This window comes from Theropithecus gelada, chromosome 2 (assembly GCF_003255815.1).
Source record: "Theropithecus gelada isolate Dixy chromosome 2, Tgel_1.0, whole genome shotgun sequence".
In the NCBI taxonomy this organism is placed as follows: Eukaryota; Metazoa; Chordata; class Mammalia; order Primates; family Cercopithecidae; genus Theropithecus; species Theropithecus gelada.
This window is the reverse complement of record NC_037669.1, coordinates 94,024,240-94,044,921: the sequence shown is the minus strand read 5'-3', so window position 1 is coordinate 94,044,921 and position 20,682 is coordinate 94,024,240. Positions and strand designations below refer to the sequence as shown.

At 39.5% G+C, this 20,682-nt stretch overlaps 1 protein-coding gene across 4 annotated transcripts; it reads left to right on the top strand.

Moving 5' to 3' along the window:
- Window positions 1-456: 456 nt before the first annotated feature.
- Window positions 457-18,740, top strand: CCR3 (C-C motif chemokine receptor 3). 4 transcript variants are annotated; one of them, XM_025376998.1, is made up of 3 exons: window positions 457-614; window positions 16,523-16,593; window positions 17,287-18,729. In XM_025376998.1, the coding sequence occupies exon 3, from the start codon at window positions 17,298-17,300 to the stop codon at window positions 18,363-18,365; it is 1,068 nt and encodes a 355-aa protein (XP_025232783.1). In that variant the 5' UTR covers window positions 457-614; window positions 16,523-16,593; window positions 17,287-17,297; the 3' UTR covers window positions 18,366-18,729. The 4 variants fall into 4 exon arrangements, with proteins under 4 accessions (XP_025232783.1, XP_025232784.1, XP_025232782.1 ...); XM_025376999.1 differs by lacking the exon at window positions 16,523-16,593 and adding an exon at window positions 14,423-14,501; XM_025376996.1 differs by lacking the exon at window positions 457-614 and adding an exon at window position 16,747 and having other exon boundaries at window positions 16,540-16,581.
- Window positions 18,741-20,682: the final 1,942 nt, after the last annotated feature.

Genomic DNA, 20,682 nt, shown 5'->3' with positions numbered 1-20,682 from the left:
AGTTTGAGACCAGCCTGGCTAATATGGTGAAACCCTGTCTCTACTAAAAATACAAAAATTAGCCAGGCATGATGGCATGTGCCTCTAATACCAATTATTCCAGAGGCTGAGGCAGGAAAATCCCATGAACCCAGGAGGTGGAGGTTGCAGTGAGCTGAGATCATGCCACTGCACTCCAGCCTGGGTGACAGAGTAAAATACTGTCTTAAAAAAAAAAAATTATAACAACCCCCCACCACCAAAAATGAGCAATGCCAATGGGGTGAAGAGCCCCTAAAGCAGCACTCATTGCAAGGATTTCTTAGGCGAGTGGTTAGTATGCGGTGTCAATCATGAAAAAGAAGAACTGCATCAAAGTAAGTATCTTTCTGAAAACCTGCAAAACTGAGAAGCTAGTCTGTTTAAAACAGGAAGTTATATACTTACATTGTTTACTACTTTACTAATGTCTGTGATCTGATGGTATCTCTGTTTCAGGAATGATGACATCTAAGCTATCACTGGGCATATCAAGGACTTCACTAAATTAGCAGGTGCCACTGGTCTTCTTGTGCTTATCTGGGCAAGAACTTACTGAAATACAACAGAAGTTTTTACTTAGAAGAGATTTTCAGGTAGGTGTCGCTTTTCCAGGAAAAGGGAGGTGGAACAAGGAGGGGTCCAGGCAGGTGGAAGTAATAACTTCCAGCAGTGCTCTTGGATTTAGGGGGGAGGAGAAGGAAGGTACACAGCAATTTAGAGGTAGTATGGGGCCAGAGTGGGAGAAGATATGGCCACATATCTCCATTTTCTTCTTGTTTTTTCTAATTTCCCCTTTCTGTCCCCCATTCACACAATGATATGTTTGCGTGTAGCACTCACCCAAACTTGGCCCTTTATGCCTCTTTAGTCAACATCTGTGCCCATGTTACCCTCCTATACTTTCACAAATTCTCAACTATTGTGCATAGGACTACTCCAAAGAGCTTACACTTAATAGCTTGTGTTTCTTTATATCGACTTGTAAGAAATAGTCAGTGAAAATATAATTTAGATATGTGTATATGTATACATACATTTTTATATATATACAGACCTCCCTTGATATCTGTGAGGGATTTGTTCCAGGACCCTTGCAGATACCAAATTCCATAGATGCTCAAGTTCCTTTTATAAAATGATGTAGTATTTGCTGATAACCTATGAATATCCTCTAGTACCCTTTAAATCATACCTAGATTACTTGTAATACCTAATACAATGTGTACACAGCACTTCATTCATGTGGAGTCGACATAGCACTTGCTGCGTGGCAAATTCAAGGCTTGGTTTTTGCAACTTTGTGGAGTTTTTTCTCAGGTATTTTTGATCCGTGATTGGTTGAATACACAAATGTGGAACCCATGGATACAGAGGGCTGATTGTAACACATATGTGTGTGTGCATTAAGTATGTATGTGTGGAAATATATGTATTTATTTGAAGTTTTCATTGAAAATCCACACTAAGTCAAGCTACTAGATGAGTCAGTTGATTGATTTGATGTCTTTTCTTCTGGGTGAACGAGGTTGTCTGTGTTAGAGGGTAGAGCTAGAAAGCCTCACCAATTCTTCTGGAAATGCCTGGATTGACAGAGGATGAGTGCTAACTTTGACAAGTACTTCAAGTGAGAGTGGTGGGAATATGGGGTCTTCCACATGGTTGTGGTATAAGTTGAAGTATATTTTTGAAGTGCAGGTGTTTCCAGAAAGTGGTGATGATTACATTGAACCAGGCAGGCTGAGTTAGCTCTTCTGGGAGAAGAAAGGTGAGCCCTGTGTATGACTTAATAAGAAAAAAGCAGATCTGTACAGCAGAATAAATTGGGTGAAGGGCAGAAAGAGATAATTCACAGAAAAGGAAATATGAATAACTAATACTTGTAGTTAAAAAAAATCAGTAATGAAATAAATGTTAATTACGACAATAATGGCATCCCTTTTGCCCATCTAACTGGCCAAGTAATTTTTTCTTTCTTTTAGATCTTCTCTATATTGATGGATGCTTGCTGAAACGGGCACCTTCACCTACTAGTGCAAAGAGTATATATATTGTTACACACTTTCTGGAAGCAATTTAAGAAAATGTGTCAAGAGACTTAGAAATCTAATTCAGTGTAGAAATTGTGATTTGTGTAATATACCTTAAGGAAATAATTTTAAAATGCACACAAATATGTTTATTGCAGTATTATTTATAGCAGAGCAAACTGTGAACAACTTAATCACACAATGAAAAGGTTGATTGAATAACCATGATTATCTATACAATATGTTGGAATCATTACAAATTATATTTTCAGGTAATTTTTAGCCACATGGAACTAGGTGAAAGATAAAGAAATTAAGATATCAGAATACAGAATGATATGCAAAATCATATACAAAATGATTTACACACTTTCTGGAAGCAATTTGACAAAAATGCATCAAGAGACTTCGAAATATAATTCAATGTAGACATTGTGATTTGTGTAATATACCTTAAGGAAATAATTTTAAAATGCACACAAATATGTTTATTGCAGTATTATCTATAGCAGAGCAAATTGTGAACAACTTAATCACACAACAAAAAGGCAATGATTAAATAACCATGATTATCTATACAATATGTTGGAGTCATTACTAATTACATTTTTAAGTAATGTTTAGCCACATGGAACTAGGTGAAAGATAAAGAAGGTATGAGAATACAAAATGATATACAAGTGTGCTATCAATTATAACATACATGGTACCTGGAAAGGCTCTCTCTCCATAGCACAGTTGGAGGTGGAAGCACTGGGTCCCAGAAAGCTGAACATTCTGGTCATGCTGAATACCTCACAACCATGTTATTTGGAATGTATACGCATACTTTCCCTATGAAAACATATTCTTCATGACCAACTCCTTCAACTAAATAACATATCAGCCCGTATTGGAAACTAAAAATCGGCCACATTTGAAACACCTGTTACTAAAATGTAATGAACAAGTCTAATATTTGATCAAGGAGATTGGTAAAAAGAATCCAAAATCATTTGGCTGTTGGGTGAAACTCTGTCACTTAAGATGAACTGACTGCACTCAGACACAATTCTGAAAGAAACAAGCATGAGGTGTAACTTTGAACCAGTAACTAGTACTAATGATTGGAAACTTTGGAAATCCATGTGCTGCCCTAAAATACCGATGCTGGGAAATGTTTGTGGCTGGAAAGAGAAGACTGCACTCATTCACGATTTGAACTTTGAGAGGCTCTTCTTGTGTATTTCCAGGGAAGAAGCTCACGGGTTCCCTCATTCTGTTCCTGCACTGTTCTCAGAAAGTTCGTCCCCGTGTGTGGGTGAATCTAGTTTCCTCCAAGGTCATCAAATTTCTGCTCTATGAGAGTCTACTTCCTCTTCTACAGGAAAAACTATCATATCATAGACTTTTCTATCTTATGTGGGCCTAAAACATTGCCTAATCCAACCCTTTAATTAAAAAAAATAAAAATAAAAATAAAAACCTTTGATCCAGACCAAAGGCATACAAAAAAGAAAAACAAAACTAAAATGAATCCAAATATGATGATTTTCCTTTTTTAACTTTTATTTTAGGTTTGGGGGTACATGTGAAGGTTTGTTATATAGGTAAACTCGTGCCATGGGGGTTCGTTGTACAGATTATTTCATCACCCAGGTATTAAGCCTAGTAGTCAATAGTTGTTTTTCTGCTCCTCTCCCTCCTCCCACTCTCAAGTAGACTCCGGTATCTGTTGTTCCCTTCTTTGTGTTCGTGAGTTCTCATCATTTAGCTCCCACTTATAAGTGAGAACATGTGGTATTTGATTTTTTGTCCTTGCATTAGTTTGCTAAGGATAATAGCTTCCAGCTCCATCCATGTTCCTGCAAAAGACATTATCTGTTTTGTTTTTATGGCTGCATAGTATTCCATGTGTATATGTACCACATTTTCTTTATCCAACCTGTCATTGATGGGCATTTAGGCTGATTTCATGCAAAGACTATTATTTTTCATACAAAACATTCCAAGTTCTGCCAACTGTGGCTGATGTTTTGGGACTCTTATCATCCTACCTCCTTCTATATTCTAGGTTGATAGAATTTAAAATTTGGTGCCTGGAACAGAACATAATATTTCAGATGTGTATTCCGGACAGTGCAAAGCTGAGTAAAAATTATTCTACTCCATCCTTTCATACACTGAAGAAGAGTTTATTAAGCAGCTTTCATTTGTCAGGCATCATGCTGGACACTAGGCCTGTACTGTCCACTACTTGCTACATGTGGCTATTTAAATTAAATAAAATAAAAAGTTCAGTTTCTCAATTGCACTAGCCACATTTCAAGTGCTCAATAGCCATGAGGCTAGTGTCTGTCTTTTTTTTTTTTTTTTTTTGAGACAAGGTCTCACTCTGTCTCCCAGACTGGAATGCAGTGGCACAATCTTGGTTCACAGCAAACTGCACCTCCTGGCTCAAGAGATTCTCCTGCCTCAGCCTCCCAAGTATCTGGGATTACAGGGGTGCACCACTAATGCCTGGCTAATTTTTTGTTTTTTGAAGTAGAGACAAGGTTTCACCATGTTGGCCAAGCTGGTCTTGAACTCCTGACCTTAAATGATCCACCCACCTTGGCCTCCCAAGATGCTGGGATTGTAAGCATGAGCCACAGTGCCCGGCCAAGTGTCTCTCTGATCGGACAGCACAGACACAGAACATTTCCACTAATACAGAAAAGTTCTATCGGACTACTGCACAGATAACTAACTTTTCTGGATACTCCAGGTTTTTTGAGAAAAGAAACAAAGGAAGGAAAGGAAGTGGGAGGGGTTGGGAGGGGATCAACTTAATTGCATAGATGGGAAGCAAGTTGAATATCTAGATGGGTAATTGGATGAAAACATGAAGGGATAGCTGGTGGAGAGGTGGATGGAAAGTCAGGTGGTAGATTTCATTTGTTCTGGATAACATAGCAATATAGACTACCATTAAATTGGCTCTTGTGTTTGCCATTCACGGTGTTAGCTTCTAAAGAACTTGCAACTGAGGATATTCTTTATTCTACCCCTAAGTTTCCCCTTTTCTTTTCACTACACTTAAAGTAGGTTGAAGGGTTATATGACTCAGGGATTTAAAAAAAAAAAAAAGTTCAAATTTAGGAGGGACTTCATGTCATGTAGTGCAGGAGCTGTCAGCCTTGGCTGCACAAGGGAATCACCAGGAGAGCATTAAGAACCACTGAGAGCCAGGTCCCATCTCCAGAGACTCTGATTTAACTGTTCAGAGGTGTAAGCTGGGGATTTTCAAGAGCTCATCTGTGACTCCCACATGCAGCCAGGGCTGAGAAACGCTGCTCTAGCCAACCTGCCTCCTTCTGGGGGAATCCCTCCTACCCTGTCCCTGATAGGAAGTCACTGAGCCTCATGAATTCCTCCAGTCGCAGCTCACTCAAGACCTCACGTGGCACCCATTTCATCGCTGGATAATTCTACTCAAGGTGTTCTTGAGTGGTGGTTGAATTTGCATCTTTGAACTATTTCTTGCAGGTTCTGGGAGGCTTTGCTGTGAGTCACACATAATTCTGATTCTCATCTGCCCAGCCAGTATCCTACTCTCTCCCCTCCCTAGAGTGGCTTTTCTCCAGGATGGATACCCACAGCTTCTTCAACTCATCTTTACTGGGTAAGGCTTCCTCTTGACTGCATTTCAGTTGGTGAATGTTTGCATTAAATGAGCCCTGGACATATTTGGACCACTTTCGGATGCTGTGAAATGATCCTTTCCACTATCTGCATACAACACTTTTATTAATTTAGATTAAATTAAGATTAAATTTAACGAAGTTTACACGCAGGAAGTTTCTTTATTAACCCCATCACGTGTTAACCTCAAGGGAAACTAGAATTACAGGATTTGGGGGGAGTATATTTGTTCTACTTTTATTTTAGGTTCGAGAGTAAATGTGCAGGTTTGTTATACTGGTAAATTTTGTGTTGATGCCCAGTGTGGGTAATCTAAATTCTGTTCATAGAAAACTGTTTAAATTCCACACAGTGGAATACCATCTCACGATTAGAAGGAATGAGGCCGTTCTACAAGTGTTCATATAGAAGGATTTCCAAGATGTAAGGTTTAAAAACTCTCAGAAAACTTGATATTTCTTACTCTGATTTATGTACCAAAGAATGAGACAGTTCTACAAGTATTGATATAGAAAGATTTCCAAGATGTAAAGTTTAAAAAGTCACAGAAAACTTGATATTTCTTACTCAGATTTATGTCCTGATTTATGCACCAAAAAGCCACTTATAATTATGTATATAAATTCAGCCACCACTCAAGAACACCCTGAATAGAATTATCCAGCAATGAAATGGGTGCCATGTGAGGTCCTGATTTATGTACCAAAAAGCCACTTATAATTATGTGTATAAATACATAAACAAATACAAGAGGGCTCAACAACAATCTCCCCTCTGAGGAGGAGAAGAAATTGAGAAAGGGGAGAGAAAAGGAAATTTTACATTTGTCAAAAATAAAATCAGATCAAAATTTCAAGTTGCAGACGTTTATTGTGCACACAAAAGAACAGTTTGAGAGCGAGGAGACATAGATCTGAAAGTGTAGGGATTCCCACTTAGAGCACTTACAGCATAGTTTATAAAGCATAAAGGAGGAAGTACTTTTCCCCTCTGGGTTCAAAGTTCTTTTTTGTTAAAAAAAAAAAAAAATCAATAGGTTTTAGGGGAACAGGTGGTGTTTGGTTACACGGATAATTTCTTTAGGGGTGATTTCTGAGATTTTGGTGCACCTATCACCTGAGCAGTGTGTACACTGTACTCAAAGTGTAGTCTTTTATCCCTCACTCCCCTCCCACCCTTCCCCCTGAGTCCCCCAAGTTCATTGTGTCTTTCTTATGCCTTTGCCTCCTCATAGCCTAACTCTCACTTATGAGTGACACTGTACAATGTTTGGTTTTCCATTCCTGAGTTACTTAACTGAGGATCTCTAATTCCATCCAGGTTGCTGCAGATTGGCATTATTTCATTCTTTTTCATGGCTGAGTAGTATACCATGGTGTTGCTATAAACGTGTGTGCAAGTATCTTTCTCATATAGTGACTTATTTTCCTCTGGGTAGATACCCAGGAGTAGAATTGCTGGATCAAATGATAGATCAACTTTTAATTATTCAAGGAATCGCCACACTGTTTTCTATAGGGGTTGCGCTAGTTTACATTCCCATCAACAGCATAAAGTGTTCTCTTCACCACAACCACGCCAACGTCTATTTTTCTTTTTTTAATTATTATAGCCATTCTTGCAAGACTAGGCAGTATCACATTGTGGTTTTGATTTGCATTTCCCTGATAATTAGTGCTGTTGAGCATTTTTGCATATGTTCGTTGGCTATTTGTATATCTTCTTTTGAGAATTGTCTATTCATGTCCTTAGCCCACTTTTTGATGGGATCGTTTGTTTTTTTCTTGATGATTTATTTGAGTTCCTTGTAGATTCTGGATATTAGACCTTTATCGGATGCATAGATTGCAAAGATTTTCTTCCACTCTATTGGTTGTCTGTTTACTCTGCTGATTATTTCTTTTGCTGTGCAGAAGCTTTTTAGTTTAATTGAGTTCCATCTATTTATCTCTGTTTTTGTTGTATTTGCTTTTGGGTTCTTGGTCAAGAACTCTTTGCCTAAGCCAATGTCTAGAACAGTTATTTTGAGGTTATCTTCTAAAATTTTTATGGTTTTGGGTCTTAGATCTAAGTCTTTGATCCATCTTGGGTTGATTTTTGTCTACAGTGAGAGATGAGGATCCAGTTTCATTCTTCTACAGGTGGCTAGCCAATTATCCCAGCACCATTTGTTGAATAGGGTGTCCTTTCCCCACTTTATGTTTTTGTTTGCTTTGTTGAAGGTCAGTTGGCCTTAAGTATTTGGGTTTATTTCTGGGTTCTCTATTCTGTTCCACTGGTCTATATGCCTGTTTTTATACCAGTACTATGCTGTTTGGATGGCTATGGCCTTATATTAACAGTACAGTCTGAAGTTGGGTAACGTGGTGCCTCCAGATTTGTTCTTTTTGCTGTCTTGCTTTGGCTATATGGGCTCTTTTGGTTCCATGTGAGTTTTAGGATTTTTTTCTAATTCTGTGAAGAATAAAAGTGCTATTGTGATGGAAATTGCATTGAATTTGTAGGTTGCTTTTTGCAGTATGGTTATTTTCACAATATTGATTCTACCCATTCATGAGCATGGGATGTGTTTCCATTTTTTGGGTCATCTAAGATTTCTTTCATCAGTGTTTTGTAGTTTTCCTTGTAGAGATCTTTCAGTATTTTGATCTTTTTTTGTGATTTGTTTGTACATTAACAATGGTGTTGAAACAAGAACTTTTAAAGCTGATTTGTCTATAGCAGATTGGTTTAATTTCACTGAATCATGCTGACAATGACATAAACTTTATATTTTGTGTTTCATTTATTATTACAGTTGGCTTTTCAGGGAAATCAGGATGCCTTCAGTCTTGGCTATGTGGCCACGGGTGGTTGGCCTTGAGGAGTTTGGGCTATAATCCTGAAAGACACAATCCTGAATGCCATAATTCCAAATGTTGAAATCTAGAAAGACTAAAATTTTAAATCCAAAAACCACGATCCTAAAATATTAAAATCCCGAAAATATAACTCTGAAAACAATAATTTAAAAGACATTTATTTATATTCCTAAAGGAGGATTTATCTTGAAAAACTTATTAAAACACAACAGAACACTTCATAATAGGGAATAATATCATATATATTTTTGCAAGCATAAACACTCAGGTATACTAACAACAGTCACAAGGGTATAACAGTTATGAGCAGATGAATTTACTCATAAATACATAGGTCAAAAATCACAATATATAAATGCATATCACTATAGTTGGTAATTGTGTGCACCCAGCTTTATAAACTGTGGTCATCTGAAATACTGTGATGGACATCCTCAGTCTTTGAATGAGATCAGTCAACAACCATGATGGGTCACCACCACATTTGCCAGTTGCCCAAAGAGCCAAGACCTCGAGAAATTGTATCTTTCACAAACACAGAGGCACAAAAAGGACATCTGTTTATTTATGAAGGAGGTCTTGACATTTGTGTGCACACACACAATGCTTACACACAAAGTTATAATAGTAATGCACTTTCAGGAGTCAAATTTGCAAAAAAAAAAAAAAAAAAAAACGCATAAAACATAATAGAACTCTCTAAATGTCTTTACACAGTTTATACCTCCACTACTGAAAATGACGCAAAGATTAAATACATAGCATAGTGAATTGGCACTAGGTGTGAAGGGACAGAAGTGATACACAATTGAGTAACTTGGCAAGGGAAATTTCTTGCATTTTTCCCCTGTGTTTTCTCTTCTAGGTTCTTCAAAGCACTTGCTGCACTTGTATTTGGAGAGTCGTTGTGGTCTACACATTGCCTAAGTATATGCTGTCCATTTAAAAGTCTGCTTATTGCTTGGCTGTTGCAATTAAGGATTGGTGCTTTTGTAGCATCAATAATAATTAACTTAAAAATTTTTATCTTTCACCATTAAAGTAACCTCATACACTTAGCTTGTCACAGGCTTTTTTTTTTTTTTTTTTTTTTTTCCTGGGAAAAACGTTCACCAACAATTTCTTCCATTGAGAATAAAGGAAGAGTAATGGAATATTGTGATGCTCATTAGACATTTAAGATGAGATTTTGAGTAGGAATTTGGGTCAGGGCTTAAGACATCAATTTGAGAGTCCTTAGCATGTATTAGTATTTAAAACCACAATGGCATATCATTCCAGTAAGAAGGATGATACTCAGCTTCCTCAATACCAAATCTATATTAGTCTGGGTTCTCCAGAGACAGAACCAATAGGATATGTATGTAGATATAGGAGATGGGATTTATTAGGATAATTGGCTCCCAATTATGGTGGCTAAGAAGTCCCACAACAAACCATCTGCAAGCTGGAGACCCTGGAATACTGGTAGTGTGGCTCAGTGTAAGTCTGCAGGCCTCAGAAACAGAGAAGCCACTCTTGTAACTCTCAGTCCTAGGCTGAAATCCGCTGAGTTGGGGAAGGTGGGTAGTTGTATAGTTCAAAGGCCGGTGAGCCTGGATTTCTCATGTCTAAAGCAACAGAAGAACAGTCTGTTCCAGCTCTCAAAGACAGACCAATTCGCCTTCAGTAATTGTTCACTTCAGGCCCCCAGCTGATTGGATGGTGCCTGTCAACACTGAAAGCAGATCTTTCCCACCTAATCCACTGAGACTCACACAGTAATCTCTGGAAACACTTTCACAGACACACTCAATACAATGCTTCACCAAGTTTCTAGTTATTCCTTTACCCAGTCATGTTGACATCTAAAATTAAGTCCACAAATCCACCCTTTGTCAAGTTGATGTGCATACACATCTCCTTAAACCATACTTAATTTTCAAATAAAGATAATAGCAAGTAATAGTTCCTCTTAACACAATGCAACTAACATTATGCAACTACAGTGTGTACAACCAGAAATGCACTAATCCTTCCCCAGAATTCAGCTTTCAGGATTTCAACATTAGGAATTTTAATCTTTTAGGATTGTGATTTTGATATTTTGGGATTTCAACATTATGGTATTTGGGATTGTGTTTTTCAAGAATATGATTAGCACTGGGTCTTGGGATGTATCTAAAGTGTGGCCTTCATTTTTATTTTTCTTTAACAGTTCCCCGCTTTTGATCATTCTCTCACTTGAACTGAGAATGTGACTGGCTATTACCCTTGATTACTACATGTTGTTTTCCTTTCTGCAGACATTTATGGGTCACAAACTAGAATCTCAGTAGGTTATTTTGATGACTCTTGTTCATATGGTTTTGGTTTTCAATCTTCACGGAGATCAACTGTTGAGTTAGTGGCCGCTGACAAGCACTTAAGACCCTTGTGAGACTACATTGCATAAGGGATATTATCAATATGACTAATAGGAGGATAATACCAAGAGTCTGAAAAATACCCCAAAACCAACCAAACCAACCTGCTTAAAAGAGCCAAGATTTAGTCAATCGATTGTGCCTCTCTGATCTGGTAGAATAGTAGGATCTCATCTCTTAGATCTCTAAGATTTAGGGCTATAATTCCTGACTCAATGACATAGAAACAGCATTTTTAAAAATATGACTGTTTCACTTTAATAGATTTTCTTGGCTTGCAGTTTGAATGTCTCTGGTGGTGTCATTGGTGGTCCAGGGAACTTTCTGAGCAGCCATGCAGCAACATGCACAAAAGATGTTCATATACCAGCTGTTGTGGCGATTTCTCTGGAGTTTATTTTAGGTAATTCAACTTCAGCTTGCAGGACTGTAAGGCTGGAAACAACCCTAGTTCAAAACTGTCAGAAACCTATAAGTGTCAGAGTCTTTCTATGAATTTCATGTCATTTTGTACCATAAGGTATTTGCAAAAGCTTTCAGGAAAGCACCAGAGTAAAACAATAACTGCTGTGGATGAACAATGGTTTAAAATGCCCCTGAGAATTTACTATAATGCAGTTAAAGAAGAAATTTGGTTATTTCTGTGATATACAACATTTTGGCTGATGAAATATATACAACATATGGCTGATATACAACACATGGCTGATAAAATTATACCAGGACATATCTGATATGTAGGAATTTCATATAATTTCTGAAACACATATTAATAATATGTATCTATACAAATATAACATAAAGAAGATTTAACATTATTTTTTATTTGGCAGTGCTTCCCATACAATGTAATATGTTAAATAATTAGTCTAACATCTCTCTTTTTATAATATAAGGAGAGAATAAATTCCTTTGAGGATTTTCCAGAGGCTCTCTGCAAAATTCCAAAGTTAGCTTAAGGTCAAAAAGACTGTATGTAGAATTGATTTAGGAAGGTTGTCAAAAATGCGAAAGGTTTAAAGCACTTGATTAACTAGGATCACAGTTCACTCTGAAACAACACTTAGGTATCCATTTAGCCAAAGTGACAAGTAAAAGATTTAAAAGGCAAATACAGAAAGTTACATAGTTGTATTAGTCCATTTTCATGCTGCTGATAAAGACATACCTGAGACTGGGCAATTTACAAAAGAAAGAGTTTTATTGGACTTCCAGTTCCATGTGGCTGGGGAGGCCTGACAATCATGGGGGAACTTGAGAGGCACGTCTCATGGCGGCAGACAAGAGAAGAAAAGTTTGTGCAGGGAAACTCCCCTTTTTAAAGCCATCAGATCCCATGAGACTCATTCACTATCCTGAGAACAGTGCAGGAAAGACCCACCCCTATAATTCAATCGTCTCCCATGACATATGGGGATTGCAGAAGACACAATTCAAGATGAGATTTGGGTGGGAACACAGCCAAACCATATCATTCTACCCTGACCCCTCCCAAATCTCATGTCCTCACATTTCAAAACCAATCATACCTTCCCAACAGTTGCCCAAAGTCTTAACTCATTTCAGCATTAACTCAAAAGTCCACAGTCCAACATCTCATCTGAGACAAGGCAAGTCCCTTCTGCCTATGAGCTTGTAAAATCAAAAGCAAGTTAGTTACTTCCTCAATACAATGAGGGTATAGGCATTGGGTAAATACAGCCATTCTAAATGGGAGAAATTGGCCAAAACAATGGGGTTACAGCCCCCATGCAAATTCGAAATCCAGCAGGGCAGTCAAAACTTAAAGCTCCAAAATGATCTCCTTTGACTCCATGCAGTCAAAGGTTATGCAGTCAAAGGTTATTACTCCATGCAGTCAAAGGTTATGCAGATGCAAGAGGTGGGTTCCAATGGTCTTGGCAATAGTTAAGTTATGCAGATGCAAGAGGTGGGTTCCAATGGTCTTGGGCAATAGTTAAGAAAACAAAAACGAAAAATCTTAGTTCTTGTAACACAAATAACTATTTTCATAAGTAATCAAAGATCTTGATAAAGACAACTTTGTGGTTTTTAACAGAAAGAAGACCAAATTCTAGTTTTGCATCAGTGTACTTTGATATTGAAAGCCCATTTTAAAATCTTTGTAATAAATTCATTCAATTTTATCCAGTTTAACCACATAAGATTCTCTGTCTCATTCTCTTTCTCTCCCTCCTACTTTCTATGTTCATTTAGCTTTTGTTTTTTATTATCCTCTTTTTTCATGTTGAAATAATCTTTAAATAACCTTCAAAGTAGAACAAAATCACGTTCCCAGGTATAAAACCTTGATATTGTAAAGTTATCAATTCTTCCTAAATTTATTTACAAATGTAACACAATTCCACCCAAGCTTGAGTTTTTATAGGTAATTGACTAGATGATCCTAAAGTTTAATGAAACAAATGGCTCTAATATGTAAGACATTTGGAAATATATAATGAAAGGGAGTTGCATAATAATATCATCTATATAAATCATCTTATAAATCTACAGTAAGAAGAGTGTCCCTAGCACAGAAATAAAATATCAATAGAATATAAAGTACAAAATCAGAATCAGGAACATTAAAGAATATATGACAAAGGTGATATTTCAAGCCCAAAGGGGAGAGGACAGTTATTCAACACATACTGTTTCAAAATTTGTCAGATAAGAATGGAGAGGAGGAGGCTCCTCTCCTCTGACCCCAGGGAATGTGAGAAGAGACACAGTGGTTATGACAGGAAGCAGTCACACCTGTGAGTCCCTACCTTCCCCATCAGAGCTAGGGGGCATGGAGCACTCTCTGCTAAGATGGGGACTCCCAAGGAATGTCTCCCTGCAGGGCACTTCCTTACCAGATGGAATGGCCAGTGCGGTTAAGTTGGTGGTCAGGCAGAAAAAAAAGATCTAGTTTGTACTCTTGAGAGTTCCTCAGTTTGTTCATGGCATGGGCGGGAGTCAAGGAGCAGCAGCCTTGCCTCAGTGCCTACCAGTGCAGGAAAAGCTACATAGCCTGGGCCAGGGCCCTGGTGGAGACGTAGTGGTAACAGAGAGGGCTCTCCATTGCAGACCAAGGAAGACTAAGAATGAATACCTCATGAGTCTATTAGCTACAAACCACCACAGCAGGTTCCAGAAAACGGCTTAGGGTTGGGACCACATCACCCCCACTCAGCAGACACCAGTCATATAAATCAAGGACCAAGAGGAGACAGAAACACCCCCTTCCCACTCTGCCCCGTGTCTCAAGTTGTACTGGCCTTTCCTCCAGATCTCTGCCACCGTCTTAGAAAGGACCACTGAGAGAAGAAACTGAAATTATAAGCTGACAGCATAAAGAGGATGAGTAAAATCTAAAATCATTGTTCAAATGAATGAAGCAAGAGAAGTTTAAACCACTTTGGACTAAAATGTGTGAATCCTTTTTCCTGCTACCCAGCAGATGAGAAGCTGGTAACAGAGACCAAAATAGTTTGGAGACTAAAGAATCATTGCACATTTTACTGCTGAGTTGTATTGTGAGTAATTTTAGTTGACCTCACTTTCTTAAATCTTGCACATAGGCATCCGTATCTGCACAGAGAAATGTTAACAGTGGGAAATGCTGCATGAGGAGATTGGGTGATTTTTACTTTTGTTTTTGTGCTCTTCTTTTTGGTTGTTCTTACTTATGTACTATTACCCCATCATTTTCCAAAATGCAAAAGGCCATTTTGAAAGCCTAGTTCAAACCTCTTGAGTATTTTATACCTAAACATTCATCTTGATTGAGACTGGGTAGACAGATGAAAACCATATCAGGTTTTTAATTTTTTAATTTTTGAGACAGGGTCTCATTCTGTCACCCAGGCTGGAATACAGTGGTGTGATCACAGTTCACTGCAGCCTCAACCTCCTAAGCTCAAGTGATTCTCCCACCTCAGCCCCCCAAGTAGTTGGGACCACAGGTATATGCCACCATGCCTGGCTAATTTTTTATTTTTATTTTTTGTAGAGACGGGGTCTCACTACATTTTCCAGGCTGGTCTTGAATTCCTGTGCTCAGGTGAACCTCCCACCTGGGCCTCCCAAAGTACTGGGGTTACAGGCATGAGCCAAAGTCCCCTGCCCATATGAGATTTTCTATCTCTGATCCCATGCAGCTAGTAATCAAGGACTTGGTTGCTGACCCTGGAGGACCTGTATGCTTTCTTGAGCTTTGAACTTTAGTGCTAAAAGCTCACAGGCAGCCCTGAAACCCAAACCAAAAGGTTCTATGGTTTATCATCCTGAGCATGTTGATTTTATAGAAATAACATATGAATTAAAGATACTACCCTCAAATTGAGCAAAACTTAAGTAATTTTTTAAAAGTTTGACCTGTTTTTAAATCACTCTTGGAGAAAAGGAAAATAAATACAAATAATTAATGGTGAGTACAGGCTACTATACCTTTGTTCTCCAGAATAAGCAGTTCTGTTCCTTTCTTGCTTTAGATGCTGAAGTGTAGGACACTCTCTGTGATTGTACATGTGTAACTGACAAAATGTGTATTTTTTTTCTCAGCTGCTATGGATTGGATTATGCTATTAGGAGTAAGAATGCTGATAGGAGCACACACAAACTATTTGTTCCTCAAGTCCATTTTCCTCCTCAAAAGCCTGGAGCATGCTGTTGATCAGTGGGAGATGTACCTGGATAGACCCATGAAAAGAGATCAGCAAGTTCCACCCAAGGGACCCTATTTTTCCTAATTTCATTTGAAATAGCTTCTAATTGTCCTTCTTTCATTCCTGGTTCCTACCAGTTTTACAGCTTTTTCTGGTTTCAAATGTGAACTCACATACACTCTCATTTATCCTCATAACAACCCCTAGTGACCCAATGGTCGTCAATTTGGATATAAGAAAAGGAGGCTCTGCGTTAAGGGCTTGTCCAAGGCATCCAGCTGAGAGGTGCTAAGACTGGCTCCATTTCCATCTCTATTCTCACTGACTTTGACCACACAGAACCCCAACATGTGGGGCCCCGGTATTTGATCAATTATTCTATTAAGAAGCAAAAGCAATTCCTCGCATTGGCCCCAGGTATTAAGCATTTCTCAGATTTACCTCGAGAAACGCTCATCAGCCTGTATATTCACATCTTCACCCTTGTCCCTTCCTCCTAGAAAGAAGAAAGTCAGTTGGATGCCCTTTGAGGAACCAGTGCAAGGCTTAACTGTCCTTCCACGACTCCTGTCTTATCTGTTTTCTATTTTCCTCCTTCTCCACCGAAGTCTGTAATCTCAAGAAAAGCAGGCATTGGCCTTAGGGCTCCTGGCCTAAGAAATATCGAGTCCAATAAGAAATCCCATTGACTGACCCCTCCTGCTTACCCCTTTGTGATGGAGAAGCTCCCAGAGGTTTGCTTTTGGCACATTACCAGCCTAACTCAGCATCACTAGGAGCAGGAAAAGGAAAGTAACCTAAACTAATACTGCTTATAATTGTAATTATTGTAATAGTTAATTACTGTATTTGTACAGGTGTAACAGACAAAAGGTGTATTTTTTTCACAGCTGTTATGGATTGGATTATGCCATTTGGAATAAGAATGCTGTTAAGAGCACACAAACCAGTTGTTCCTCAAGTCTGTAGCAAATTTTTCAAAAGTTAAATTTAAAAATCACTACATTTGAATTTAGTGACAGGAGAAATGGACATAGATAGAGACTAAAGATCTAGCCCAGATTTTATATTTACTTGTTAGAGGATTTTGAACAAATTACTAAATTTCTTCAAGGGTTCAATTTCCCCATTAACTTTAATGAATGGCACATCATTATGGGGCCCCAGAGAAGCACAGTTACTTGTAATTGTAATCATCATTGTTATTATTATTATTATACATATTTTGCTTTTAAATGGATAAGGATTTTGAAAGTATATATAAACTGTAAAACATAAAAAGCAAAACACCGTAAGAGACAGTAGTAATAATAATGATTATTATATTGTTATCATTATCCAGCCTGTTTTTTCCTGTTTTGTATTTCTTCCTTCAAATGCTTTCAGAAATCAGTATTCCCATTCATCACCACCATCCCACATTTCTGTTTCTTTTCCCATCTCGGATCATGCTGACTTTGAAAGCTTCAGCTCTTTCCTTCCTGAACCCCTCTCCTGGTACCTCTGATATGCCTTTTGAAACTCCTGTTAAAGAATCCCTAGGCTGCTATCACATGTGGCATCTTTGTTGAGTACATGAATATATCAACTGCTGTGTTTTACAAAGGGTGATTATGCTTAATTGTGGGATTGTATTTTTCTTCTTCTATCACAGGGAGAAGTGAAATGACAACCTCACTAGATACGGTTGAGACCTTTGGTCCCACATCGTACGATGATGACATGGGCCTGCTCTGTGAAAAAGCCGATGTCGGAGCACTGATAGCCCAGTTCGTGCCCCCGCTGTATTCCCTGGTGTTCATAGTGGGCCTCTTGGGCAACGTGGTGGTGGTGATGATCCTCATAAAATACAGGAGGCTCCGAATTATGACCAACATCTACCTGCTCAACCTGGCCATTTCGGACCTGCTCTTCCTCTTCACCCTTCCGTTCTGGATCCACTATGTCAGGGAGCATAACTGGGTCTTCAGCCATGGCATGTGTAAGGTCCTCTCGGGGTTTTATCACACAGGCTTGTACAGCGAAATCTTTTTCATAATCCTCCTGACGATTGACAGGTACCTGGCCATTGTCCATGCTGTGTTTGCCCTTCGAGCCAGGACTGTCACTTTTGGTGTCATCACTAGCATCGTCACCTGGGGCCTGGCAGTGCTAGCAGCTCTTCCTGAATTTATTTTCTATGGGACTGAAGAGTTGTTTCCAGAGACTCTTTGCAGTGCTATTTACCCACAGGATACAGTAGATAGCTGGAGGCATTTCCACACTCTGAGAATGACCATCTTGTGTCTCGCTCTCCCTCTGCTCGTTATGGCCATCTGCTACACAGGAATCATCAAAACGCTGCTGAGGTGCCCCAGTAAAAAAAAGTACAAGGCCATCCGGCTCATTTTTGTCATCATGGCTGTGTTTTTCATTTTCTGGACACCCTACAATGTGGCTATCCTTATCTCCACCTATCAATCCGTCTTATTTGGACTTGACTGTGAATGGAGCAAGCATCTGGACCTGTTCGTGCTGGCGACGGAGGTGATCGCCTACTCCCACTGCTGCGTGAACCCAGTGATCTACGCCTTTGTTGGAGAGAGGTTCCGGAAGTACCTGCGCCACTTCTTCCACAGGCACGTGCTCATGCACCTGGGCAAATACATCCCATTCCTTCCTAGTGAGAAGCTGGAAAGAACCAGCTCTGTCTCTCCGTCCACAGCAGAGCCGGAACTCTCTATTGTGTTTTAGGTCAGATGCAGAAAATTGCCTAACGAGGAAGGACCAAGCAGATGAAGCAAACACATTAAGCCTTCCACACTCGCCTCTTGAACAGTCCTTCAAACTTCCAGTGCAGCACCAAAGCTCTTGAAGACACTGAAATATACACACAGCAGTAGCAGTAGATGCATGTACCCTAAGGTCATTATCACAGGCCAGGGGTTGGGCGGTGTACTCATCATCAACCCTAAAAAGCAGAGCTTTGCTTCTCTGAAGAGTTACCTACATTTTAATGCACCTGACTGTTAAATAGCTACAAAAACGTAAAAGTTTTTATATTTTATACGTTAACTTCAGCCAGCTATTGACATAAATAAAACATTTTCACACAATACAATAAGTTAACTATTTTATTTTCTAGTGTGCCTAGTTCTTTCCCTGCTTAATGAAAGGCTTGTTTTTTTAGTGTGAATAAATAATCTTAAGCAACATAACGGCATGCCATTCCTGTTCTAAATATTCTTAAAAGTTTGTTGATTTCCTGTTCACACTGAATGGCAAAATTTCCCATGGGTGACTCACAGAGCCCTGAGAAGTGTGCACTGTCCTCTTAATGCCAATCTTGCATTGCTGAGGAGGCCAGGGGCCTCCTCTAAATATGAAGTAGCCTGGGTATGGAGTGGGGAGGTGTTGGGCCTGCAGAGACTCTTGACACCTGTAGCTCAGTGGCTCTCAAACTTATCGTCAGAAGCACCTGGAAGGTGTGTGAAAACGTGGATGGCTGGGCCCCACCCCAGAGTTTCTGATTCAGCGGATCTAGAATGAGACACAAGAATGTGCCTAGCATCACTAGCAAGTTTTCAGGTGATGCTGATGATGCTGGTCCTGGAACCACACTTTTAGAACAACTGCCCTAGCTAAAATGTCTGGATGTTCCAGAGTCATCCTTGAAATTGCAGATTTTAGGTGTCAGAAGGAAATGTAAAATACCCTTGTGATCTAGGCTCTGCCAAGAATAATCACCACCCAGGGCAGCATATATATGTCAGTTCATCGTAAACCAATTTGTTTAGTAGGACTTTCTACTCCATCGTTTTTATTCAGTTGAGCTTTTCTTGAGAGCCTGTATTTAATACCCTGCCCTAGAAGCTATGATAGATACAAAGATGAGTAAGACTTTGTGTGAGCTACATCCTAAGGAGGAAAACATGCAACTTATGATGTAAAAGTATCTCCCCCCAAAAAAGTAAGAGTGGCCCAGGTCCCCATTCCCTTTAGTTCTCCCTAGTTATGGCTTCTGTGGGAAGTGAGTTCTAAGCTTCTGATTAACTTGTGCCTCTCAGTAGAGATCATATGACTGTGCAATGTGAGCCTTGCCAGCTGTCTGTCCAATAGCTCTTCCTGCTCTTCCTCTTCACCCTTCACCTATCTGTTAGGTGATCTGGACAGGATGCACAAACACTGATTCAGGTTAAGTGAAAGATGCAAAACTGTGTAAGACAAGCACAATCCCTGCCCCTATGAAACCTTCAGTCTAGTAGGGGTTATAAGATGGAAACAAACAACTCTGGTGCAAAGAGGTAGACACTCAATGCTAGGCCTGGACCAGGAAGGGAAAAACTACTTCTTGCTGGAACCTGAGGGGAGGAAGATTTCATGGAGGAAGTAGCTTTTGAGCAGTTATCTGAAAGAAAGGCAGGATTTAGAAAGGGAGAGGATTTGGGAGAAGCCACCTTTAACCCAAGAGAATGCCCCATCCAAAGATGAGAAAGGAGGGCATGCACATTTGTGGACAGGAGGGTGGCATGGACAGGGTAGGGTGGGCCATAAATTTCACACAAGGAGAGCTATGGAAGGGTTTAGAGCAGGGGAGAAAAACAATGTAGGAAGATATGTCTGGTAACACATAGAGCATGGAGTGGAGGCCCCAGAACCATGCAGGAGGGAGTTAGGAGGTGAGTGCAGGTGTGGAGGCAAGGAAAGATCAGCAGCTGGTAAGAGAAGTTCCAGGAGCACTCAGGAGAATTTGACCAAGAGACAGCGTGAAGGATGAATTAAAACACTAGGAGTGATATATGGTTGAGTGTAAAAATCAAAGGGCAAGCCTGGGTACGGTGGCTCACGCCTGTAATCCCAGCACTTTGGGTGGCCAAGGCGAGTGGATCACGAGATGAGGAGATAGAGACCATCCTGGCCAACACGGCAAAACCCTGTCTTTACTAAAGTACAAAAATTAGCCAGGTGTGGTGGCGGGTACCTGTAATCGCAGCTATTCAGGAGGCTGAGGCAGGAGAATCACTTGAACCCGGGAGGCGAGGTTGCAATGAGCCGAGATGGCACCACTGCA